At 49.2% G+C, this 26,823-nt stretch overlaps 2 protein-coding genes across 2 annotated transcripts; one reads left to right on the forward strand and one right to left on the reverse strand.

Annotated features, from left to right (window-relative positions):
• The first annotated feature begins 1,447 nt into the window (after positions 1–1,447).
• On the forward strand, positions 1,448–8,020 carry LOC132387337 (hepatic and glial cell adhesion molecule-like). Its single transcript, XM_059959687.1, has 4 exons — positions 1,448–1,634; positions 1,814–2,128; positions 5,334–5,621; positions 6,939–8,020. Exons 1-4 carry the CDS (start codon positions 1,583–1,585, stop codon positions 7,049–7,051), a joined length of 768 nt encoding a protein of 255 aa, XP_059815670.1. The 5' UTR covers positions 1,448–1,582; the 3' UTR covers positions 7,052–8,020.
• An 879-nt stretch (positions 8,021–8,899) lies between these two features.
• LOC132387339 (cystatin-B-like) lies at positions 8,900–14,130 on the reverse strand. The gene is made up of 3 exons (XM_059959689.1): positions 14,045–14,130; positions 12,208–12,318; positions 8,900–9,222 (listed from the first exon to the last, which is right to left on the reverse strand). The coding sequence occupies exons 1-3, from the start codon at positions 14,105–14,107 to the stop codon at positions 9,097–9,099; spliced, it is 300 nt and encodes a 99-aa protein (XP_059815672.1). The 5' UTR covers positions 14,108–14,130; the 3' UTR covers positions 8,900–9,096.
• Positions 14,131–26,823: the final 12,693 nt, after the last annotated feature.

Genomic DNA, 26,823 nt, shown 5'->3' on the forward strand with positions numbered 1-26,823 from the left:
ATGTACCTTCTTCCAGATAGCAGCAATGAGACAAGAGCACATTCCGGATGGTAGTAATGAGACAAGAGCATATCCAGGATGGTAGAAATGAGAGGAGAGCATATCCCGGATGGTAGTAATGAGACAAGAGCATATCCCGGATGGTAGTAATGAGAGGAGAGCATATCCCGGATGGTAGTAATGAGACAAGAGCATATCCCGGATGGTAGTAATGAGAGGAGAGCATATCCTAGATGGTAGTAATGAGACAAGAGCATAACCCGGATGGTAGTAATGAGAGGAGAGCATATCCTAGATGGTAGTAATGAGACAACAGCATATCCCGGATGGTAGTAATGAGACAAGAACATAACCCGGATGGTAGTAATGAGACAAGAGCATAGCCCCGGTTGGTAACAATGAGAGGGGAGCATATCCCGGATGGTAGTAATGATAAGAGAGCATATTCCGGATGGTAGTAATGAGAGGAAAGCATATCCCAGACTGTAATAATGAGAAGGGAACATTGAGCGGTTCTAACTGATGATAAGAGAGCATATTCCGGATGGTAGTAATGAGAGGAAAGCATATCCCTGACTGTAATAATGAGAAGGGAGCATTGAGCGGTTCTAACTAATGATAAGAGAGCATATTCCGGATGGTAGTAATGAGAGGAAAGCATATCCCAGACTGTAAAAATGAGAAAGTAGCATTGAGCGGTTCTAACTAATGATAAGAGAGCATATTCCGGATGGCTCTATGGGAAGGGTGCATATTCCGAATGTCGATGGCGATGGTCTTTAACTGGGGACCTGGACTTCTGCAGGCGCAACGTTTTCAAGATGTCCAGGATTACGGTGAGGCTAGTACCGTGATGGATGTGATTGTCTATACACAACTGTTTGCAATCTGTGTGGAACCCAGGCATTGGGGCCCGCACACCAGACGGTGATGGAAACAGTCCGAATGCTCCCCACCTTGCAGGTCCGTACATATCCCAGTCTTTGTTGACATACCGATATCAGACCTCCTCCATCACCGAATAGAATCCAGCCGCTGACGTGCGGTGACAACACTCAACCTTTCTATCTACTTCAGAGGAGTGAAGTTTTGAGGAAAATGTCACGTGATCTGGTAAACATGAGGGCATAGTATCGAGGGCTGAATAGTCTGTTTCTTCAGCGCTTTAAGTCTGCTTATTTCCCTGCTTCTCGCTCTACTATCCAACAGCTCCGAGGTTTGACCTAGCACACTCTCGACATCTGGCACGGAGACGAGGAAATGCGGATCAGTCTCCGAAAGTAACAGAGACAGATGCCGATCTCTCGGGATCGCGTAGATGACGTTCACTTTACTCTCTCTCTTTCTCTTCATGTCGGTGGGTGAGAGACACTCTCTTTGAGATCATTATCGCACTCAACAAAACAGCAGCAGATAGTTGTAGAACAACACACAGGATTTGATGTAGATTCGAGCAAAGTACAGACTCTCTGATCCAATCAGCGCTGCCGCTTGTGACGTCAGAATCCAGATATCTGCCCCGCAAACCAGGAAGTGCGGCTCAGTCTCCGAGTGTAACAGAGATCGGCGCTGCTCTCTCGGGATGTCGGGACTGGCCTTCGCAGCTCTCGTTCTTTGTCTCCACATAACGGCGGGTGAGGGTCACTCTCTCGAACAGTGAGCGGTCAGATAATCAACAGAACGGCGGGTGGTCAGAGGATAGAAGGGCAGTTTATAAGAGGCGATATGACTATCAGTGTCGATTGAGCTAATTGCAGTTCTCGAGTCTCTCCGCATCTGTCACTTTTCACTCTTACGATTTTCTCATTCTCAGGTGAGTCTCGGCAGTTTACCATTCTCGAGTTCAGCCAGATAAATGTCACCGTCAGGAGAAATGCGTTCTTGTCGGTGCGGCCGTCGGCCGTGGTCACCAGTGGAAGCTGGAATTTTAATGGGAGAACAATCGCCCAGTGGATCGGCCAAACCGTGTCTATTGACAACGCCTACACATCGCGGACTGAGCTATTCACGTCCACAGGGTCGCTTCTGCTGAAGTCGGTGAAAATGTCTGACGGTGGGGAATACCGTGTGAATATGGTTCCAACTAGTGGCTCCATGACCTCAGCGACTATCTCTCTGCGTATCATTGGTAAGTGAGACAGAGTTATACAGAATCATGCGATCTCGGACTATAACTTTCATTTTATTTCTGGTGTGATAGAATACAATATAACCTTCCCTGTTCGCTGCTGGGAGATGCATTATTTCCGATTGAACAAAACTATAGCGGGTGAGCAACATAGTTCCGCATTAGATTTAGATTAGAGTTCCTCTCGGACATGCATAGGTGGCTGTGATGCAGAAACGGGCCACCAGTGCACCCTGCCAGTCCCACGTTATGGACTGTTCAACTCTCACTCGTACTCTGTAAAGCTGCAGATCAGTAACTATAACAGGAAGAACACGATAGTGGACCGGACAACATACTGTGCAGATTTAAAAATATAAACAAATATTAACAAAAATGGAGAACATGAAATGACGAGATAAAGTGTCCTTAAAGTGAGATCACTGGTTATCACTGGATGGGCAGGTGAGTGCAGTCATCCGATTTGATCAGCCTGATGGCTGAAGGGTGGTAACTCTCCTTGAACCAAGGGCAGCGAGCACTGAGTTTCTCGCAGCTTCTACCTGATGCCAGCATGGCGAGAAGTCCTGCGTGGTGAGGCTATTTGATGACGGATGCTGTTTCCCTACCACGGCGCTTCATGTAGATGCGCTCAATGGTTGCGAGTGCTTTACCGTGATGGACCGGGCTGTATCCAATACACGTTGCAGGATTTTCCGTTCCAAGGCATTAATTTCCCTCACACCGGACCATGAGGCAGCAGGTCAACGCGCTCACCATTACACATCCATCGACCTTTGTCGCAGTTTTAGACGTCATGCCCAGTCTGCGCAGTCTCCTTAGGAAGTAGGGGCGCGGCCATGCAATCGTCGCTATTGCACCTACGTGTTGGGTCCAAGACCAGAACGTCCTCAAACAGTTAGCATGCTCCCCACGGTACATCTGTAGAAACTGGCGAGTATCTCTGGTGACATACTAGGTCTCCTTAAGAAAAATGGCGGTCGCGGTGCCTTCAGTGCAATTACATCAATATGTTGGGCCCAGGATAGATCCTCACAGAGTCTGACAGCCAAAGGAAATTCAAACGACAGTGAGACATAGGAGCAGCATTCGGCCGTCTGGTCCATCGAAACTGCTCCGCCCGTCAATCATGGCCGATCATTTTTTTTTTAACTTTTCTCCGACACCAATTCCCGGCCTTCTCCCTGTAACCTTTGATGCCATGTCCAGTCATGAACCTATCAATCTCTGCCTTAAATACCCCCCATGACCTGACCTTCACAACTGCACGTGGCCACAAATTCCACAAATTCCGGACTCTTCTTTTCACGTTGCCGGAAGCACCATCAGGTTAACATGTTCCACAGAGTCCCGCCCAGGCGCTGGATTGAACTGGCAACTGAACGGTGCCCACGTACCAAGTGGGGAGGAGGTCGTCCTCGACAACATCTCTGTGAGCCACACGGGAAAGTAAACTTGTGAGGCCTATAACATGGCTACAAAAAGGAATAATGCCTCAACCGCGGAAATCAATGTGTTCGGTAGGTCGTCCGTTCCTCCCTTTGCTGAGGTCCTATCACTAATGGTGTTGGTGCCGTCAGCCCGAATAATTCAACTAAGTGCCTGAGCCCGATTAGAATATCGTCTGACAATATCGTTTGACGACGGTGCATATTTAAGAATAAGAGTATTGATGAAGATGTGAATCGGATTTGATTTGAATTGCGGATTGGATTGCAAATGGTTAATTGCTGCAGTTAAGACTACAAGGCGATACAGCATGGGAAAGAGAATTAGACCATTTGGCCAATGGAGTCCGCTCCGCCATTTCATCATGGCTAATCCAATATTCCTCTCAGTCCCATTCACAGGCGTTTCCGCATATCCCTCATGCCCTGACCAATCTATCATCCTCAGCTTTAAACTTACATAACGACATGGCCTCTCCAGCTGCCTGTGCAACATAATTCCCAGATTCACCACATTCAATTCAAATAAATTCCCTTTCGTCTCCGTTCTCAAAGGACGCCACTCTATTCAGAGGTTGTCCTTCTGGTGTTGAACCCTCCCGCCATAAGGAACATCCTCTGTATGTGCACTCTAAAAAGGCCTTTCACAACTCGATGGGTTTCCGTGAGATTACCCCCACATTCTTCTGAATTCCAGTGGATGTTGGCCAGAGCCGACAAACCCTCTTCTCAGGAAAAGCTGTTCAATCCTGGAATGATTTTGCTGAAGCTCCTTTGAAACGCCTCCAGTTTCAACACATCCTTTCCGCAGAAAGGGGCACCATTTTAGAAAACAATGTGGACAGGTTTTTGGACGGGAAAGGAGTGGAGGGGTATGGGCTGAGTGCGGGTCGGTGGGACTAGGTGAGAGTGAGCGGTCGGCACGGACTGGAAGGGCCGAGATGGCCTGTTTCCGTGCTGTAGTTGTTATATGGGTGACAGTTCAGTTGTGTCATTCGAAGTAAAATTGGACAGGTATATGGACGGGAAAGGAATGGAGGGTCATGGGCTGAGTGCGGGTCGGTGGGACTAGGTGAGAATAAGCGGTCGGCACGGACTAGAAGGGCCGAGACGGCCTGTTTCCGTGCTGTAATTGTTATGTGGTTAAGGTTATACAAAACAGATCACAATCCTCCAAGTGGGGCCTCACCACTGGTTTCTAACATTTCAGCATTTTCTCCTTGTTTTTATATTCCCGTACCCTGGGAAAGAATGCTTTCATTGCATGAGCTTTGATACCTGGAAAGTCCAACATATCGCCAGTGAATTCCACAGTGAGGGATGATGCAGAATACCTATTCAGCTCTTCCACCAATTCGTTGTTGCCAAACACTACCTCTCCTCTCTCGTCTTCCAGCAGTTTGATATCCACTCTCGTGTCTATTTTTACACCTCACGAATCTGAGGAAACCTTACATATCCTCTTTAATATGATTGGCTAGAGTGCTTTCGAATTCCATATTTTCCTTCTTAATGACCTTTTAGTTGCCTTCTGTTATTTTTTTAAAACTTCCCAATCATTTTACATCCCAGTAATGATTGTTCCATTGTACACCCTCCTTTTGGCCTTTGTGTTAGCTTTGACTTCTCCTGTGAAGAAGCACATAGGGATAAGAGCTGGCAATGGCGACGATGCTCAGTTGGCAGCATCCAAATATTATGTACATGATATAGATAAAACCCAGTGAAAGCTATTTGCATTTTAATTGTATTTACAGAGACAGTGACCGGGGTTGCCGTGGTGACAAATAATTCCACTCCCCTGGAAAACCTCGATACCATCGCACTGAGTTGCGACGCGTCGGGCACTGTTCAGACACGGACATGGTTCAAGGACAACCAACCCATCCGGGAAAACGGCAGAATATTTACATCTCCCGACAAGGCGAAACTGACTATAATCAGCGTGAACAGAAACGACGTCGGGACGTACAAGTGCATCGTCAGCAACTCTTTCAGCAATGGCTCTGGAGAGACCTACGTGGAGGTTTACTGCAAGTACACAGGTAACCAGCAACCATCATTTGTACCGGATTTTATTCTACTAGACAGGTATTCCCATTTTGTAGATAGGCCGGAGAAGGTCAGAATTGAACCGGGCATGCAAGTTTACTGTCAGTCCACAGTTAGACAACCGCGTTAATTTGTATCGGATATCCCATTGTAGAGATGGACTAGAGGAGGTCAGAAAATCCCGGATCCACCAGGATATTACTCTAATCAACATTTTATTTTCATTTTACTGATAGACCAGAGAAGGTCAGAATCGTAGCCGAGCGTCCAGTTGTGTCCGATATTGTGTCCGATGTAAACGGTGATGTATCAGGGTTTCAGTGAGGTGTTGGGCAAGGTTCCCAACGATGAGATCATTCGGAATGTCAGGATTCACGGGGCCGAGAGAAACTTGGCTGCGTGGGTTGATTGGTTGGAGAAGAAAAACGGTGGCAATAGCGGACAGGCGTTCTGCATGGGCGTCATGGAATAGTGGTGTGTCGCTGGGGTCTCTTCTATTCTGGGATGGCCGCTTGTTGCGAACGGTTTGGATGAGAGAGTCGAAGGGAGGGCTAGGGTGCTTGAGATAACACGACGGGTGAGAGAGCGGACGATTTTCCTAGGTGATATCCGCAGGAAGCAGAACTGTGCTGAGAAGTGGCAGATGAAGTTTAATCCAGAAAGGAGTGAAGTAATACACTTTGGAAGGTCGAAAACAAAGCGCAAGACGCGAAATACTCAGCAGGACAGAGAGCATCTGCTCAAACAGAAATATTGTACTTTAGTCTGCTTGATAAAATGAACACAAATTTAATGTTAGAGCGAAGGCGGGGGGGGGGGCAAAAGCAGATTTCTGAAAGGGCGGAAAGGATGGGGATATGTTGTGATCCAAGTGGTGAATTTACGCCTGCAAAGTTTTTAAGTTTAAAACATGAACGAACAGAAGACCTGGTGATAGCGGAAACTGGAGGATGCAAATGCAGTCAGAAATGGTAGAAGAGCCGGGACTGGGGTTCTGTATCTTAGTAACTAATTCAATGACCATTTCCAGTAGCTGAATTGGCGTTCATTCACTTTACCTTTCCTGTTCAGCCCTCTCCGGAAGCAGGTGACTCCCAGATCTCCTTGCGTGGTGAGTTGAACTCCATGCTGTCTGTACGGATTACAGACGAATGGCATCGACATGATGTCAGAATATTGGACCAAAACCAATGTTCAATATGGAGACAGCGTCCGGAACGATTCCGAGTGTGGATCAGTCATCATTTCCAAAAAAAAAAAACAAAGATGTGTTTTCGCAATCTAAAATTGATGTTTGTTTTCTCTCTTAGCACCAAAAACAGATGGAAATAGTACCCTCAGCCCTGGAGAGTTCGCGCTCTGTGCATTTGTTGTACTTCTCATGAGCCTGTGCAGAGCAACCTGTAAATGGTGCCTCAGATGATCCTAATCTCGCTTGTGATAAGCTGCAGACAGAGGCACGTTTCGCAGTTGCAGTCGTCAGCGAGAAGGGACGCCTCCCTGCAAAAGGAGCATTCAGCTCTCCTGCCCGACATCTCCACTGTCTCGGCGGAGCGGTTATAAAGTGGGTGGAGGGGACAAGACCTAAACGTCGCGCTTTACTTTCCTTTGCTTTCTCTGCCTGAGGCCTCAGCGATCTCAAGATGACCACTCTGACTCTGTCCAACGTCATGTACTCCGAGGGTTCACTCTTTCTGTAGACTGTCCCTTTAAAACGCCGAAAGCATGAGACTAACATTTATACGCCGTTGGATTTCTGCTGACGACAAAAATTGCTCCTGTGCTATGGCGAACAGCTCGTGTTTCTATTTCTCTGGAATTACACCAGGACCTACCAGAACTGCTGTCGGCTTCTGGGTTGCCATCGGTGGGGAGAAGCAGGAAGCAGTTACATGATGGGCAGCTGGTGTTCAGCCTGGGTGTATTTAAGCAAGGCGAGCTGTCTTTCTCGCGGAGTCACACACAGTGGGACTTCCGACAGCGCACAAGGGTGAGTTGAGATCGATCCCGAGTATTGATAACTGACTCTCACAAGTTGCTGCAACTGGACGAAGTTTGCAGAGACGGGGAGGGGAGAGGAACGTTTGAAACAAAGAGATCACTCTTTGGACTCTCTCCAAGTAGCCTCTAAGTATCGTTCCTATACTGAGCGACCAGAACTGGACACAGTACTCCAAGTGTGGCCAAACTAGAACTAGGCCTAACTGTGGCCTAATTTCGCCCTGGATTACAAATATCTCCCTCAACACAACAACAACAACTCTGTACATTTGAACTGAACTGAACTTTCTAACATCCCATCGTAAGACTGTAACGATTACCACCCGAGTTTCAATTTGCTTGGCGAAATTTATCTATACATTTACGTTTGCATAGTTCTGCTATCTTTTTAACCTGCTTTAAGTTGCTAAATTTAGAAGTTACTCGTAAAATAGAGACTGTCAACTGCAAAATGAGGTGTGTCCAATTGCTGCTGATAGTTTTACAGGGTTGCGAGCATGTAACAGGAACTCTCCCCAGGGTTGCGTGTACCTAACACCACGCAAACCACCGCCGCCGCGCTTGGCACAGCCTTCCTTTAACTTGCTCCTGCTAACCAATCCCAGAGGCCGGCTGGTCGCTAGTCGGAGCTCTTCTTCGTGAATTGCCCCGAAACTCTGCCTTTGAAAATCTCCATCGCCGCCCTGATTGAAAGGTGTCCCTCTTACGCGCTCCCTGTCGCAGATTGTACAACACGAACCGCTCTCTCCACTCGCCCTCTCTCTCCACTCTCCGACCTCTCCTCCCGCAAACCCCGCCCCTCGTCCCTAACGCGCCCCCTCCTCCCACGAACACCGCCCACTATTTCCTCTCATCCCGCCCACCTCCCACTGACCCCGCCCTCTCATCCCACTGACACCATCCACACCTCGCAGTGATTCCCCTCCACACGCCACCTCGAACCGCGCCCCCTCCCCTTGTCGCCGTGACCGCCTCCCTCCGATTGGATCTCCGTCAGACTGTAGGTCAGCGGCCCGCATACGTCCAGCTCCCCCTCTCCCTCACACATCCGCACTAACTGCCTCGCAGCGTTGCCCCCGCCCGCAGCATCCGAAAGAGGGGATGGTTAAAGACGACCAGACGGCCAATCGGATCAACGCGTTTTATTAGCGAAAAGATTCTGCGTCGAACAGCTGACGGTTCAGGTGGCCTCAGCGAGCTGAAGAGGTGGGTCTGCTGGTATTCCGGGAGCGCGGGACGAGTCGGTGAGTTGGCGGGGGGGAGGTGGGTGTGTAGGGTCTGGGGGAGGTGTGAGTGTGTCTGGGATCTGTGCACAGGAAGAACCAAACCCAGCATTAAACAATGGGTTGCTGAAGGGTGTCCCAACTACCCCGTGTGACGAGCTTCGTGGGGAGGGAGGGGAATATTCCCGAGGGGTGGGCCGCAAGCACAGCGAGGAGTTGGCATCGGTCAGGAAACTCTCGTTTCTCAGACCAAGGGTTCCAGCGGAGCGCAGTTACTGAAGTTTTCCTGGATCGCCACCAGAACTGGCAGCTTGTTACTGGGAACGAACACCTCCATGTGGACGAAGTTGTTGGGGTTTCCAATATCGACCTGTGGGCAGGGTCACTCGGTTAGTCATGGGAGTCCCGTCCGCTAACCCCCTTCACATTGCCACCTCCGTGACCCGCGCTCTCGCGAGACTTCCCTCCACATCCCCGCCACTTCATCCCTCGCTGCTCCCCTCTCCGACTCCTTCAACCCTCCCTCCCCTGCACCCCTTCCAGTCTCTATCACCCCTCCTTACCCTACACTACCGCCCCGTTTTAATCGTCCCTCCCTCCCTCACATCCCTCCCCGGCTTTGATAATCCTAACCTCCCTTACACCTCTCCCCGTCTCCGTCAACCCCCGCCCTCCCCTAAACCCCTCTCCGACACCGTCACACGCTCCGACCCCTACACTTCTCACCGTCTCTGACCCACCCCGTCCACTTCACTGTCATCCCATCTCTCCCCTCTAACCCTCCCGGTCTCCGTCACCTCCTACCTCCCCTGAAACACTGCTCGTCTCCGTCACCCCCTCCCTCCCCTAAACCCCTCTCCGACACCGTCACACGCTCCGACCCCTACACTTCTCACCGTCTCTGACCCACCCCGTCCACTTCATTGTCATCCCCCTCTCTCCCCTCTAACCCTCCCTGTCTCCGTCACCTCCTACCTCCCCTGAACCTCTCCTCGTCTCGTCACCCCCTCCAGCTCCTACATCTCCTGAACTCTCCGTCATGCACTTGCTCCGCTACGTCCGTCCCCATCTCCATCTTACTCCCTCTCCCCAACACCATCTACGTCCCTGGTCTCCATTTCCCCTCCCACCCCTCCCCGTCTCCATTCCCCTGCCAGACCCTCCTGGTCTCCATTCCCCTCCACCGTCTCCATTCCCCTGCCACACCCTCCTGGTCTCCATTCCCCTGCCAGAGCTGCTCCCTTCCCGTCTCTGTTAATCCTAACCTCCCGTACACCTCTCGCCTCCTAACCCCTCCCGGACTCCATTCCCATCCCACACTTCTTGGTCTCCGTTCCCCTCCCAGCACCTCCCGGTCTCCATTACGCTCCCAGCCCCTCCCGGTCTCCAATCCCCTCCCGTCTCCATACCCCTCTCTCCCCATCCCGGTCTCCATTCCCCTCCCACCCGCTCCCGGTCTCCATTCCCCTCCCACCCTCTCTCGGTCTCCATTACCCTGCCAGAGCTGCTCCCTTCCCGTCTCTGTTAATCCTAACCTCCCGTACTCCTCTAGCTTCCCACCCCCTCCCGGACTCCATTCCCATCCCACACCTCTCGAGCTCTTTTCCCCTCCTAGCCCCTCCACACTTCCCGACTCTGATAATCCTAACCTCCCCTACACCTCTCCCCTCCCACCCCCTCCCGGTCTCCATTCCTCTCCCAGCTCCTCCGGGTCTCCATTCCCCTCCCACCACCTCCCGGTCTCCATTCCCCTCCCATCCCCTCCCAGTCTCCATTCCCCTCCCACCCTCTCCCGCTCTCCGTTCCCCTCCCACCCCCTCCCGGTTTCCTTTCCCCTCCCACCCCCTCCCGGTCTCCATTCCCCTCCCACCGTCTCCCGGTCTCCATTCCCCTCCCACTCTCTCCCGGTCTCCATTCCCCTCCCACCCTCTCCCGGTCTCCATTCCCCTCCCACCCTCTCCCGGTCTCCATTCCCCTCCCACCCTCTCCCGGTCTCCATTCCACTCCCACCCCCTCCCGGTCTCCAATCCCCTCCCGTCTCCATACCCCTCTCTCCCCATCCCGGTCTCCATTCCCCTCCCACCCGCTCCCGGTCTCCATTCCCCTCCCACCCTCTCTCGGTCTCCATTACCCTGCCAGAGCTGCTCCCTTCCCGTCTCTGTTAATCCTAACCTCCCGTACTCCTCTAGCTTCCCACCCCCTCCCGGACTCCATTCCCATCCCACACCTCTCGAGCTCTTTTCCCCTCCTAGCCCCTCCACACTTCCCGACTCTGATAATCCTAACCTCCCCTACACCTCTCCCCTCCCACCCCCTCCCGGTCTCCATTCCTCTCCCAGCTCCTCCGGGTCTCCATTCCCCTCCCACCACCTCCCGGTCTCCATTCCCCTCCCATCCCCTCCCAGTCTCCATTCCCCTCCCACCCTCTCCCGCTCTCCGTTCCCCTCCCACCCCCTCCCGGTTTCCTTTCCCCTCCCACCCCCTCCCGGTCTCCATTCCCCTCCCACCGTCTCCCGGTCTCCATTCCCCTCCCACCCTCTCCCGGTCTCCATTCCCCTCCCACCCTCTCCCGGTCTCCATTCCCCTCCCACCCTCTCCCGGTCTCCATTCCCCTCCCACCCTCTCCCGGTCTCCATTCCCCTCCCACCCTCTCCCGGTCTCCATTCCACTCCCACCCCCTCCCGGTCTCCATTCCCCTCCCACCCTCTCCCGGTCTCCTTTCCACTCCCACCCCCTCCCGGTCTCCTTTCCCCTCCCACCCTCTCCCGGTCTCCATTCCCCTCCCACCCTCTCCCGGTCTCCATTCCCCTCCCACCCTCTCCCGGTCTCCATTCCCCTCCCACCCTCTCCCGGTCTCCATTCCACTCCCACCCCCTCCCGGTCTCCATTCCCCTCCCACCACCTCCCGGTCTCCATTCCCCTCCCATCCCCTCCCAGTCTCCATTCCCCTCCCACCCTCTCCCGCACTCCGTTCCCCTCCCACCCCCTCCCGGTCTCCATTCCCCTCCCACCGTCTCCCGGTCTCCATTCCCCTCCCACCCTCTCCCGGTCTCCATTCCCCTCCCACCCTCTCCCGGTCTCCATTCCCCTCCCACCCTCTCCCGGTCTCCATTCCCCTCCCACCCTCTCCCGGTCTCCATTCCCCTCCCACCCTCTCCCGGGCTCCATTCCACTCCCACCCCCTCCCGGTCTCCATTCCCCTCCCACCCTCTCCCGGTCTCCTTTCCACTCCCACCCCCTCCCGGTCTCCATTCCCCTCCCACCCTCTCCCGGTCTCCTTTCCCCTCCCACCCTCTCCCGGTCTCCATTCCCCTCCCACCCCTGCTCCCTTCCGGCTTCTGTGTGGAAACTCCACCTTGATCAGTAGAAGTTTTCCCAGCATGATGGTCTGGTCCTGCTCACGGTACGTTTTCGCGACGAATATCTGCTCTAAGGCGTGGATGTGACTCTCCGCGTCGGATTTCACCTGGACAGGGACAACACAAACTTCTGTATCTCCCGGGGAGGACAGAGCGGGACGAGGAAGGGTGTCCGGAAGCGGGTGGCGGTAACATTTATTTTTTACTTCACCTCCCTCCATTTCACCGCTTTACCTCGTTCCGTCTCTCGCCTTTCCCCCCCTCGTACCCTTACGCCCCACTCTTCCTCGTCTCTCTCTGATCTATCATTTTATCATCTCCCTCTTCCCCCCTCTCCGCCTCCCCTGCTCTTTCACCCCTCACCGTCTCTCTCTTTCTTCTCTCTCCACATCCCCTGCTCTCTCACCCCCCTCACCGTCTCCCTTTTCCCTCTCTCTTCGATTCCGCTGCTCACTCACCCCCTCACCGTCTCCCTCTTCCCCCCTCTCCGCCTCCCCTGCTCTCTCACCCCCCTCAGCGTCTCTCTCTCCTACCGCTCTCTCGGCCAGCCTTGCTCTTTCCCCCTCTTTCTGTGTGCCTCTATAATCTTTACCCTGGCCAGGCTTTTCTACATCTCTGTCGCTCCGTCACTGATCTTTCTCCCCTTCTCCTGCCCTGTCCTTCGCCTCACTCTCTGCTCCCTCATTCCACATTCCCTGCTCGTTCTCATACTTTTCCCGTCTCGCTCTCGCTCTTCTCCCTCTCCCCGTCTGTATCCGTCTACCTTCTCTCCAATTCCCCTGCGGGAACTCTCACCTTTCATCCGTGTCTCTGCCTTCTTTCTCTCCCTCTCACTCTCTCTCTTTCGTTCTTCTCCCTCTCCCCGTCTGTATCCGTCTACAATCTCTCCAATTCCCCTGCTGGAACTCTCACCTTTCATCCGTGTCTTTACCTTCTTTCCTTCCCTCTCCCTCTCCGTGCTCGAAAGGTCCTCTGCCCTCCCTCCCCTATCTCTCTTTCTCTGTTTCTCTGTTTTCCCTGCTCTTTCTCCCCGTATCGCTGTCTCTCTCCCGCATATTCCCACTTCCCCTACTCTTTCTCCACCCTACCACCTCTCCCCACTTCCCCTGATCTATCCCCCCCTCTCCCCGTCTCTCTCTCCCTCTCCCTCTCTCTCTACCTCCCCCCTCTCTCTCTCCCCCACTGTTCGATCTCCAATTACCCCGCTATTCCCCCACTCTTGCTATTTCTCCCTCTTTCCACTCCTGGCTCCTCCTCCCACCTCCCTTTCTCCTAACTGCCCCCCGCATTCCGTTTCGTTCTCCAATTTTCCTCCCGCCCTCTAATCCAAACACTCACTCTCCCCCTTATCCTCCTCCTTCCTTCCCTCTCTCGTCCCCCTCCCTTTCCCATCCCCCTTTCTTCCGTCTCCCTCTACCTCCCTCCCCTCTCCTCTCCCATATATCGCCACCTCACAATTTTTCCGCAATCTTCCCCTTCATCCAGCCTCCGCCCTGTTACTGTCGCCATTATTCACCCCGTCCTACACTCAATCCTCTCCTCTCCCTGCTCCAAATGGACTTCCACTGTCTATTCCGTACCTCTACTTCTCTACCCGTCACTCGCACATACATATATATATCTACTTCCCGCTCTTTCCTTCTCTCTCCCTCTCCGTGCTCGAAAATTCCTCTGCCCTCCTTCTCCTATCTCGCCTGGAGATATAAATATAAATATATATTTTATTCAATTTCTCACCCCGCCTCTTTCTTCTTTCCCCCCGAGGAGGGCAGTTTAAGGGGTGTGGGAATGGGGAGGACTGTGCTCCTGGTTCTGGAAGAGTTTGTAACAAACCTCATCTGCGACCTTATGGACCTCTGTCGTGGCCGGCTGTTCTTTTGTCCACACTGGTGCCATCTCTCTCTCTCTGTTGCACTTGTTCGTTCGCTGACGCTCTCTCTCTCACTCTCTCTCTCGCCACTTGTCACGGCCGCTTTTACAGATCTGGCCCCTCCCCCACCCCTCCGACATGCCCCTCCCCCCTCTCAGCTATTCCCCCGCCCGTTTTGCCCTCTCTCGGGCTCTTGCCCTCCGCTTGGGGCATGGAACCTGACCCCGGCCCCTTACGGATGTGACCTACTTACGGGAAAGGTGTACAGAGCATAGGGAACATTCACAGAGATGCTCCTGGGTCTGCGGGGCCTCTGGTTTCAGGAAACATTGAATGGGACAGGATTCTAATGAACGTAGAAGATTGAGAGGGGATTTGATGGAGGTTCACTGGCTTTATCCGCTGTGGTTGGGTGGGACTGCAAACAGTGATCAAAGGTTAAGGGTGAAAGGTGAGAAGTTTATGGGAATTATGGAGGGGGAACGCCTTCACTCAGAAGGTCGTGAGAGTGTGGAATGATCTGCGAGCACGACTGGTCCGTGCGAGCTCGATTCCAACGTTTAGGCGATGTTTGCACGGGTACATGGATAGGAGGCTTCCGGGGGTCTATGATGCAGCTGCAGCGGGCTGGTATAATGCAGCTTAAATGGTTTCCGCATGGGCTAGATGGGCCGAAGGGCGTCCCTGTAAGTCGTGTTTCTCTGTGTGCTTTACTCTTCGGAGAGAAGGAGGATGAGAGGAGACATGATAGAAGTGTACAAGATATTAAGAGGAATAGACAGAGTGGACAGCCAGCGCCTCTTCCCCAGGGCACCACTGCTCGGTACAAGAGGACATAGCTTTAAGGTGAGGAGAGGGAAGTTCAAGGGGATATTAGAGGAAGGTTTTTCACTCAGAGAGTGGTTGGTGTGTGGAATGCACTGCCTGAATCAGATACACTAGTGAAGTTTAAGAGACTACTGGACAGGTATATAGAGGAATTGAAGGTGGGGGGGGGGGTTATATGGGTGGCAGAGTTTGAGGGTTGGCACAACATTGTGGGCCAAAGGGCCTGTACTGTGCTGTACTATTCAATGTCTATGTTCTATTATAGGACAAGAGGGCATGACTTCAGGGTTGAAGGACTTTCTTTTCAAACTGAGATGTGGAGAACTTCCATTAGTCAGAGGCTGGTAAATCTGTCGGATTTGTTGCCACGAGCGGCTCTGGAGGCCGTCATTGGGGTATTGAAGGCCGAGACAGACATTCTTAATTAGCCAGGGCATCAAATGGTATGGGAAGAAGGCAGGGGAATGTAGATGACTAAAATAATTTGATCAGCACATGATTGAATGGCGGAGCAGACTCGATGGGCCGAATGACCTACTTATTTCCTATATCTTAAGGTCCAATTCTAGTAAGGCCAGATTTGGAGCACTGGGACATTTCTGGTCATTCCACTGTAGTCGAGGCTTTGGAGGGGGTGCAGAGGACGTTTGCAAGGATGCTGCTCTGTAGAGGATGTGAGCTACCATGAGGAGCTGGATAAATGTGTAGTTCACTGGAGCACTAAAGTTGATGAGAGATCTGATAGAATTTTAAAATATTATCAGAGGCTTAAATGGATTGGACAGGGGTTATCAGTTTCCCAAGGTTGAAATGTCTAATACTCGAGGGCAGACACTGAAGGCAGAAGGGATATATTCAAGTGGGATGTGAGGGGTAAGTCTCTTTATTCAGAGAGTCGTGTTCGGAGCAAGTGCTGCCTGGTATGGAGGCAAAGGCATGAGAGGTTTTTAAGAGACGGTTGGATTGGCACATGGATGTATGGAAGATTGGGGATATGGGCAAAGTGTAGGTAGGAGGGATTAATGCTTGTGTGCTTTGATTTGCTTTGGCACTGCATTGTGGGCCGCATTTCCTGTTCCTGTGCTATGCTGTTCTATGTTCTATGTGGAAGAATTCTCCAGGCTGCCCTAACTGAGCAGTCTCATGACATTTCCCCCGAGATAGGAACGCCACCAGCCCCTTTTAATCCCTCCCACATTCCTGCATCTCAAACAACGGAACCCGGTAATTCTGAGCTGCCAGCCCTGCCGTCCGGCAAACAAGTCTAATGGCCACAGTAGCTCATCCTCGTGTCCTTCAATTATTATTGCACTTAAATATTAGTCATATCACCACCAGTACATCATCATATCATACTTCACCTTTTGATTTCTCTCTCCCTACCCCTTACTCCCCCCTCTCTCCCCCTTTACAACACACCCCTCCCTACTATCTCACTCGCTCTGCTCTCTCCCTTTCTCACCATCCCCGAGTCTCTTTCTCTCACAACCTCCTCCTCTAACTCGCACTGTCTCCACTCTCTGTCCTCCGCACTCTCCCTACCCTCATCCTCTCATTCTCTGCTGTCTTTCTTTCTCTCTTCCTAGCTGTCTCTCTCTCGCCTCCCACCTTCTTTCTCACCCTATCTGCCTCAGAGAGTGAAACACATCTACGGCTTTACCAAGTTCCACAACCACATTCTGGGCTACCCCTCCCTCTGATCACCCCTGAACACCCACATCACTGTGCCCCTTCCACTCACTCTCACCCATACATCAACACTATTTAAACGTTTACTGGTAACTGTGTCTGGGAATGAACCAGCTTCCAGACACGTGATAACGGTCTTTATTTTGTGGAATGTCGTTATTGTATGTATATACTTAAAAACATCATGAAAAAAAAATAAACAGCAGCAGATGATGCGAGCTTGAGGTGAACATTAAATGCTCTAAACTCGCAGCAAATGGGGCAACAACTGTAACTGCTAAAGGTGCTGGTTGACGACCCTCGGTATTTTTTTTACATTGATGTTAAAGATTCTATGGCATTACCTTGCAGCAGAAAGAGTAAAATACAATTTTGATGTGACTTTTTTTTCCACACCCGCATAAGGGTGAATTGCTGATAAGATCTGGTTTCAGCATAAAGGCCGCGCCATGTTCTGAGAAATGTAAGCGAACCAGCATCTGCTTGCACGCAGACATTGAGCTAAGAGTCAAGCAGAACAACAACCCGTATCTTCCAAATCAATGATCGGGCCTCTTCCTCATTCCTTTTCTAATTCCACTACGTGTTTCAGCCCGAAATATCGGTTTATTTTTCAGTTCCATAGATGCTGCCTAAACTGCTGAGTACCTCCAGCATCTTGTGTGTTGTTGTGGTTACGAAAGATCTGCGATAGGGAAACTGTCGGGCATTGGACAAAGCACTGTGAAACGACTTTAAACATATCTACACTGTTGAGAATATTCCTGGGGAATTAATGTGTTGAATATTTCAACTGATGAGATAGGTCAGGTGACGGAGGTATGTGTTTGGGGAGCACTTCGGGTCCAGAGATCACAATGCCATTAGTCTCAATATAATTATGGAGAAGGATAGGACTGGAACCAGGGTTGAGATTTTTGATTGGAGAAAGGTTAACTTTGATGAGATGCACAAGTATTTTGAAGGAGTGCATTGGGACAATTTGTTTTATGGGATGGATATAATAGAGAAATCGAGGTGTTGGGGATAGTGTAGAGGATTGTTGAAGATTGCAGAGAGACATTGATAGGATGCAGAAGTAGGCTGAGAAGTGGCAGATGGAGTTCAACCCGGAGAAGTGTGAGGTGGTACACTTTGGAACGACAAACTCCAAGGCGGAGTACAAAGATGTCCTGTCTACAAATCCCTGAAAGATGCCTCACAGGTAGAGAGGGTAGTTAAGAAAGCGTATGGAGTGTTAGCTTTCATAAGTGGAGGGTTTAAGAGTCGTGAGGTAATGATGCAGCCCGATAAAACTCTGGTTAGGCCACACTTGGAGTACTGTGTCCAGTTCAGGTCGCCTCACCATAGGAAGCATGTAGAAATATTGGAAAGGGTACAGAGGAGATTTTCTAGGATGTTGCCCGGTTTAGAGAGTATGCATTATGATCAGAGATTGAGGGAGCTAGGGCTTTAGTCTCTAGAGAGAAGGAGGATGACAGTGGACATGATAGAGTTATACAAGTTATTAAGAGGAATAGATAGAGTGGTCAGCCAGCGTCTCTTCCCCAGGGCACCACTGCTCATACAATAGGACATGGCTTTAAGGTAATGGGAGGAAAATTCAAGGTGGATATTAGAGGAAGGTTTTTTTACTCAGAGCGGTTGGTACGTGGAATGCACTGCCTGATTCAGTGGTGGAGGCAGAAACACTAGTGAAATTTACGAGTCGATTGGACAGGTATATGAAGGAATTTGAAGTGAAGGGTTATATGGGAGGCAGGGCTTAAGGGTCGGCACAACATTGTGGGCCGAATAGCCTTTACAGTGCTGTATTGTTCTATGTTCTATTACCGAACTTTTCCCACACAAATGAGAAAATTTAGCTCTCTTCTGGTCGGCTGGCACATCATCTGTAGCTATGACCATTTTATATGTCTCTGCTAGCATTCACGCAGTTTCAATACTAGCGTCCCAAATGCTTCCAGGGAATATGTTGTCAGGCCCTGGAGATTTATCCATCTCTCCTCACTTCAAGAGAGCAAGCACATATTCCGTAAACTGGATACAATCCATGACCTGCCGAACGTTTCTTCATTTCTATCGTCTCTATTTCTGTCTCTCAAGTACATGCACACCCAGATCAATCATTGAAGATCTCCCCCATTGTTTTTGCTAAGCACGCTGATCGTCAGAAGTTCGTTTGTCCAGTTAATGTGGCAGTAGGGAAACAATAGGTTTTCTCAAATAAATATACTGCCACCAAATATTTTATTACTCGTGGAAATGTGCTCATTACAGTAGTTGTCTATAATAATGATTTCTTAATGTAAGTGAAGCATTTGCTGTCCCTGGGTCTGTTCTCAAATGGATGATGGGGCACGCTAGCGGAGGGAAACTCATTGAAACGTAGCAAATACTGACGACTCCATAGAGTGGACGGATAAAGATGTTTTCATCAAGAGAGGTGTCTTGAAACAGAGAAAACAACCTCACAAACCATTGAGATGTATCTACAAGCCTTCTCCTCCACCATTCTATCCAGTAGTTGGGTCAGAATGTTGCCTGTATTGTCAACTGTACTTTTACGTTATTCAAAGCTACAACAATTTGTCAGAATTTTTAATCGCTTAACTAAGCAAAGAAGGAAACTTCATGAATATCACCACAATGTGTTCTGTAATGTATTTTGTAAATAACAGATAACCGACTTTTGAAGCAGACTGACCGTATTTAATGACCAGCCTCAGCACTGCTGCAAGTGTTGTGGAGAAGGAGCTAACAGCAGATTTACTGGATACTGGCATTTTGATTTCAACATTACAACATTGCTGAGTGTTCAATATTCATTGTGGTCATAAGGAAACTCAAAAATGTGAGTCTCAGACTGTTACTTCCTTTTTCATTTACTTCTGGTGGGCCTCTTGCTCGGTTAGTAGGGTTCAAGGAGGGTTGGACATTTTATCGCACTGTGATCACTGTGCAGACACAGTAGCCTCAGAAACAGGGGTGGATTCCAGGATGCTTTGAGCACTTACTGTATGGAATATATGATGCCTGTGTTGGAATGAAGAGATGAGTAATGAATGTTGGGATTGCATTTGTGGAAATCATTTTAGGCTGCCACAAACATCTTGCAATCAGTCAATATTTATGCATCGATAGAAAAGGCAAATATGCTTCCTCCACTCAACAATAAAATAATCGACAAGTGTTTTCAGTTTACCTGCTGAAAGGTATCCGCGTCCGCGCTGTGACCCAAGGCCTGGAATTCAACCCCGATCCCCGTCCAGACAAAGCTTCCACCGGCTACTATTCCGTCATGGGTTGGTTCAGGAGTTTTAGTTTGTGAACTGGGCATAGCTGAGACACCGAATTACGTCAGCGGCAGCAAAGAGTCCTGGGCCAAGGTTATCATCCTGGGATGGGGACTCCAGGAATATAGTATTTGTAGTGTTTGGTGTTCGTCTGAGCTTATTGCTACTACAGATGGCACTGGGCGTTCCTCTTTCCCCAATAAAGCAAACGTTTCGGACAGATGGGCATGGGCTGCGGGGAATTCTACGTGAGACGTGCGACGATCTGCGAATCTCTTGGGTCCAGGTTTTGACCCATATAAAATGGACCTGTCGGTCAAGCTGCCCGGGCGGATGAAGTGATGAGTTAGTATTAATGTTCTGTGCTCAGCTGTTTAGTTCTGGAGTTCCTTTGGAAGCAAAGAAGAGAACGAGTTACCTCTCCTTCCCTCGCAGTGAGACGCTGTGAGTTAATGGGCTGCTCCGTGTTTGCAGCAGTAAGCATGGACCGGGGTTTAGTGTTCAATCCGTGTTTGGAAAGTCCCTCTCACTGTCCCCTGTCTCTCAGCTAGTGGGAGTCAAACAGAAACTCCAGAAGGAGAAGCTAAAGGCAGAGGTATCAGTATTACAGAAGTACCAGTATTACAGTGGTGTACAGGGAATTACCGAGGCAGGAGAGGGGAATTGGCCAGAATTGATGGGAAACGGTCACTCGCAGGGATGGTAACAGAGCAGCAATTTGTGGGAAGCTGGAGGATTGGTAATGTTGTTAAAACAAACAGAAAACAAAAGGCAACAATAAGTCATTAAGAAGGTAAAGGTGAACCACCAAAGAAAACGAACCTATAATAGTAAAGATGTTACTGAACGTTTCTTCAGATACATAAAGTGTAACAGAGAAGCACGGCTGGATATCAGAACGCTGGAAAACGACACTGGAGAGGGAGTAAATGGGGACAGGAATGGCGGCCGAACTGAATAAGTATTTTTCACCAGCCTTCATGGAGGAAGACACCAGCAGTATATTGGAAGCTCCAGGTGTCGGGGGCATTAAATGTGTGAAGTTAACATAACTAGAGAGAGGTTTCTTGGGAAACTCAAAGGTCTGAATTTAGATATGTCACCTGGACTAGGTGGCGTGTACACAAGAATTTTAAAAGTGGTGGCTGAAGAGATCGTGAGACATCAATAAAGTTCTTTCAAGAATCACTAGCTTCTGTAATGGTTCTGAGAGACTGGAAAATTGCAAATGTTACTTCACTCTTCAAGAAAGGAATGGGAACGAAGAGAACCCATCTGTCCGTTTGTCTGACCTCAGTGTTTAGGAAGGTATAGGAGCCGATGATTAAGGATGTCGTCTCAGGGTACTTGGAGACCCGTCATAAAATAGGCCGTAGAGGGCATGATTCCTCAAGGGAAAATCATGCCTGACAAATCTTTGAAGAAATAATAAGCCTGATAGACAAAGGTGAATCGGTTGATGCTGTGCATTTGGATTTTCAGAAAGTCTTTGTTACGCTGCCACACATAAGGTTGCTTAACAAGCTACGAGATCATAGTATTACAAGAAAGATTCTGACGTGGATAAAGCAGTGGTTGGTTGGAAAGGGGCAAAGCCTGGGAATAAAATAATCATTTTCTGGATTGCTCCCAGTGACCAGTGATACTCCACAGTGTCTGTTTTGGGACCGATTCTTTTACGTCATATGTTAATGATTTGGACAATGGAATTGATGGCTTTGTTGCAATGTTTGCAGATAGTATGAAGATAGTTCGAGGTGCATGAGGTTTCGAGGAATTAGAAAGGCTACAGAAGGTCATTGACAGATTAGGAAAATGGGCAAAGGAATGGAATACAGTTTGGAGAAGTGTATAGTCGTGCAGTTCGGTAGACGAAATGAAAGTCTTAGTTATTTTCTAAATACAAAAGAAAACTATGGTGCCAACGGACTTGGGGATCATTGTGCAGGATTCCCTAAAGGTGAATTTGCAGGTTGAGTCTGTGATGAGGAAGGCAAATGCGATGTTCGCATTCATCCCAAGAGGAATAGAATATAAAAGCAAGGATGTCATGTTGAAACTTTATGAAGCACTTGGAGTGTTCTGAGCAGGTTTAGGCCTCTTAACTTCAAAAGGAAAGTGCTGAATCTGTAGAGGCTTTGCCGCAGATGTAGTATGTATGGATTTTAAAAAAACATTTGATAAGGTACCCATGCAAGGCGTAATGAGAAAGTAAGATGGCGTGGGATCCAAGGGGACATGGCTTTGTGGGTCCAGAAGTGGCTTGCCCACAGGAGGCAAAGAGTGGTTGTAGACGGGTCATATTCCACATGGAGGCCGGTGACAGTGGTGTGCCTCAGGGATCCGTTCTGGGACACCTACTCTTTGTGATTTTTATAAATGACCTTGGTGAGGAATTAGAGGGATAGATTAGCAAATGTGCTGATGACACAAAGGTTGGGTGTGTTATGGATAGTGTGCAGTGCTGTCAGAGGTTACAACGGGATTTGGATAGGATGCAAAACTGGGCTGAGATCTGGCAGATGGAGTTCAACCCAGAAAAGTGCGAGGTGTTTCATTTTAGTAGGTCAAATATGATGGCAGAATTTTGCATTAATAGTAAGACTCTTGGCAGTGTGCTAGATCAGCGGGATCTTGGGATCCGAGTCCATAGGACACTCAAAGCTGCAACGCAGGTTGACTTTGTGATTCAGAAGGCCTGCAGTGTATTGGCCTTCATTAATCGTGGAATTGAGTTTAGGAGCCGAGAGGTAATGTTACAGCTCTATAGGACCCTGGTCAGATCCACTTGGAGTACTGTGCTCAGTTTTGATCGCGTCACTAAGGGAAGTACGTGGAAACCACAGAAAGGGTGCAGAGGAGATTTGCAAGGATGATGCTTGGATTGGGGAGCGTGCCTTATGAGAATAGCTTGAGTGAACTCGGCCTTTTCTCCTCGGAGCGATGGAGGACGAGAGGTGCCCTGATAGACGTGTACAAGATAAAGAGAGGCCTTGATCGTGTGAATAGTAAGAGGCTTTTCCCCAGGGCTGAAACGGCTGGAACGAGAGAACATAGTTTTAAGGTGCTTGGAAGTGGGTACAGAAGAGATGTCAGGGGTAAGTTTTTGCACGGTGGTGAGCGCGTGGAATGAGCTGCCGGCAGCGGTTGTGGACGAGGAAACGATACGGTTATTTAAGAGACTCCTGCAGGGGGACATGGAGCTCAGGAAAATAGAGGACTTTTGGTGAAGCCCAGGTCTTTCGAAGGTACATGTTGGGCACAGCTTCGTGGGCCGAAGGGCCTGTATTAACCATAACCATATAACCATATAACAATCACAGCACGGAAACAGGCCATCTTGGCCCTCCTAGTCCGTGCCGAACCCTTAATCTCACCTAGTCCCACCTACCCGCACTCAGCCCATAACCCTCCACTCCTTTCCTGTCCATATACCTATCCAATTTTACCTTAAATGACACAACTGAACTGGCCTCTACTACTTCTACAGGAAGCTCAGGATGTATTGTGCTGTAACTTTTCTATCTTTCTATGTTTCTATGTGTTGCCTCATCAGGACTTCATAAATTCTCAACGGCACATCCTTCCTTTTATATTACAATCCTCTTGAATTGATTGCAACGATCGCATTTGCCTTCTTCACCGCCGACTCGGCCTGTATCTCTTCAAGTTAATGATACATATCAACCATCTTGTCCACCCTCAGTCCAATATATTTCCCTCCACATCAATGAAATATATCAACAATCTTTTTCAACCTCTGTCCAGTCTGTATCCCACCAGCTCAATGATATGTATCAACCATCTTTTCAACCTCTGTCCAGTCTGTATCCCACCAGCTCAATGATATGTATCAACCATCTTTTTCAAACTCTGTCCAGACTGTATCCCACCACCTCAATATCAGCTATAGCTCTGTGCATTTTATTTGTCTCTGACAGTGTTCGAGCAGTTTCTGCACTGGCCTCCCACAAGGTCCAAGGGAACAACTTGTCAGGCCCGGGGGATTTGTCCATTCTAATTCAGTAAGCACCTGTTCTGTAATCTGCATACAATCTATAGCAAGACTAGCTTTTCCCGATTTCTATAGTCTCTGTATCTGTCTCCCAGGTAAATATAGGCATTCAAAAATCATTGAAGATCTACCCCATCCCTTTCGGTTCCTTGACTAGATGGCACAATGTTCTTTTTTGACAATTAATTGGGCACTACGAAACAGTACATGAGGCTCAATAAATTATTCCCCCGGCAAACTCTCTGTATCCGAGGGAATGTGCTCATTACAGTTGTTGTTTACAAAGTTCACAAGAGTGATTCTAGATTGAAAAGGTTTTATGTATGAGGAGCATCTGGTGTTTCTGGGCCTGATCTCAATGGAGGGGTGATGACTGTGGGAACAGGAACCTCCATGAAATCCTGAGGTCCGGATGGAGCGGATAGGAACAAGATGTATTCAACAGTAGGGGAGTCTAGTAACTGAGGTTACAATCTCAATATATTCAGCTGTTTCTGCAGACCTTCCCTTCCGTCATTCTGTCCAGTAGCAGGATCTGAATTGAACATGAATCAATGCCTGGAATTGATCATAGATATAAGCTATTGGCAGTCACAAGAACATGATGGAATTTTAGCCACTTAATTGAACAAAGAAGTACACTTTATGGTTTTCACCATGTGATATACTTTGTAAATATCCGATAGTTGCCATTTGAAGCAGATAGGCCGCACCGCATCCAACAAAGTGTTTTGTTTTTGGAACAGCTTCCGCACTGCTGGAGGTTCTGTAGAGATGGAAATACCAACAGATTTAATGGATACACCTCGCAGCAGGATTAAAACAACCACTGGAATTTTAGCTTCCCCATTACAAAATGGCTGAGAGGCCAGTATTCATGTTTGTCATAATGAAACTCAGAGCATGTGAGGTCGAGTTCCTTATTTCCTATTTTCCTTTAGTTCTGCTCAGCCGCTTCCTCCATCACCAGAGTAACAGCCCACCACAGCTGCAAGGAGTATTGAACATTTTTATGGCTCTCTGGTCACTGCCCTTCAGCGGAGAGACAGTGACTTCAGGAGGCAGTGTGGATGCGAGGATGCCTTCAGCATTCACTGTATGGAAAATATGATGTTTATATTGGAATAAAGAGATAACGAATGAATGTTGGGATTGCATTTATGCAAATCTCTTCAGGACGCCACAAACATCTTGCAGTCAGCCAATATGTGTGCTGACATATTGCACATTTTGCTGACATAAAGGCAAAATCCTGCACTGAGTTTCCAGTGATTTATTTTCAATTTTATATTAAAAGCATCTTCTTACTGTTTCACTACGGGATATATTACTATCGTTCCTTTCAGTTAGTCCTGACGAAGTGTCTCGGCCCGAAACGTCGACCGCTCTGCTCCCTATAGATGCTGCCCGGCCTGCTGTGTTCCACCAGCATTTTGTGTGTGTTGTTTGAATTTCCAGCATCTGCAGATTTCCTTGTGTTTGCATTTTAATTCTGATTCCCATTCAGATATCTCGATCAATGGCATCCTCTTGTGCCAAGAGGAAACCGTCCTCAGGGTGGAGGAGCAACACCTTATATTCCATCTGGGTACCCTCCAACCTGATTGTATGAATATTGAATTCTCCTTCCACTAAACAAATCCCCCCCACACCAAAAACCTTCTCTATTCCCTACTCTGAACTTTCATTTCTGCTCACCAGCTTGTTATTGCTCCCAGGTCCCCTCCATCCCTTTCTCCTATTGACAACTCTCCGATTCTTTCATCTTCAGCCCTTAACCACCTATCACCTGCTAGCTCGCCTCTTACGCCTCACTTACCTATTCATTCAGATATCTTCCCCCTCCCGCATCAGTAATGAAGAAGGCTCTTTGCCCAAAATGACGAACGGTCTACTCTTTTCCTTAGATACAGCCTGTTGTGCTGAATTCCTTCAGCATTTTGCGTGTATTGCTTTGAATTTCCAGTGTCTGCAAGCTTTCTTGTGTTTAAGTGTAGTAATTACCGTAACAATTATTTGGGTTTTGTTGAGATTGTACCTGGAATATGGTGTAAAATCCCGCTCTCCATACTAACACGGGTTATCCAGACCAGAACAAACTGCCGGAGGAACCATGGACGTCCAGTGTAGTTTCTCCTTTGGCTCCTCCCACTTCCGCCAAACCAACGGTGTCGCCATGGGCACCCGCATGGGTTCCAGTTATGCCTGCCTTTTTGTTGGCTTTGTGGAACAGTCCATGTTCCAAGTCTATACGTGTGTCCATCCCCCACTTTTCCTTTGCTACATCGACGACTGCATTGGGTCTGCCTCCTGCACGCATGCTGAGCTCGTTGAATTCATTAACTTTGCCTCCAACTTTCACCCTGCCCTCAAATTTACCTGATTCATTTCCGACACCTCCGTCCCCTTTCTTGATCTGCTGATATCTACTATAGGCCTACAGACTGTCAAGGCTACATGGACTATTCCTCTTCCCACCCTGTCTCTTGCAAAAATACTATCTCCTTCTCACAATCCTTCCGTCTCCGCCGCATCTGCTCTCAGGATGAGGCTTTTCATTCCAGGATGAAGGAGAGGTCTTCCTTTTTTACACAAAGGGGCTTCCCTTCTTCCACCATCAACTCTGCTCTCAAACGCATCTCTCCCATTTCCCGCACATCAGCCCTCACCCCATACACCCGCCACCCCACTCGGGATAGGGCTCTCCTCGTCCTCACCTACCACGCCACCAGCCTCCAGGTCCAACGTATAATTCTTCGTAACTTCTGCCACCTCCAACGGGATCCCAGTACCAAACACATCTTTCCTTCCCCCCCCCACTTTCTACTTTTTGCAGGGATTGCTCCCTACGCGACTCACTTGTCCATTCGTACCCTCATCCCTTCCCGCCGATCTCCCTCCTGGCATTTATCCT

Source organism: Hypanus sabinus, unplaced genomic scaffold (assembly GCF_030144855.1).
Source record: "Hypanus sabinus isolate sHypSab1 unplaced genomic scaffold, sHypSab1.hap1 scaffold_1752, whole genome shotgun sequence".
Classification (NCBI taxonomy): domain Eukaryota; kingdom Metazoa; phylum Chordata; class Chondrichthyes; order Myliobatiformes; family Dasyatidae; genus Hypanus; species Hypanus sabinus.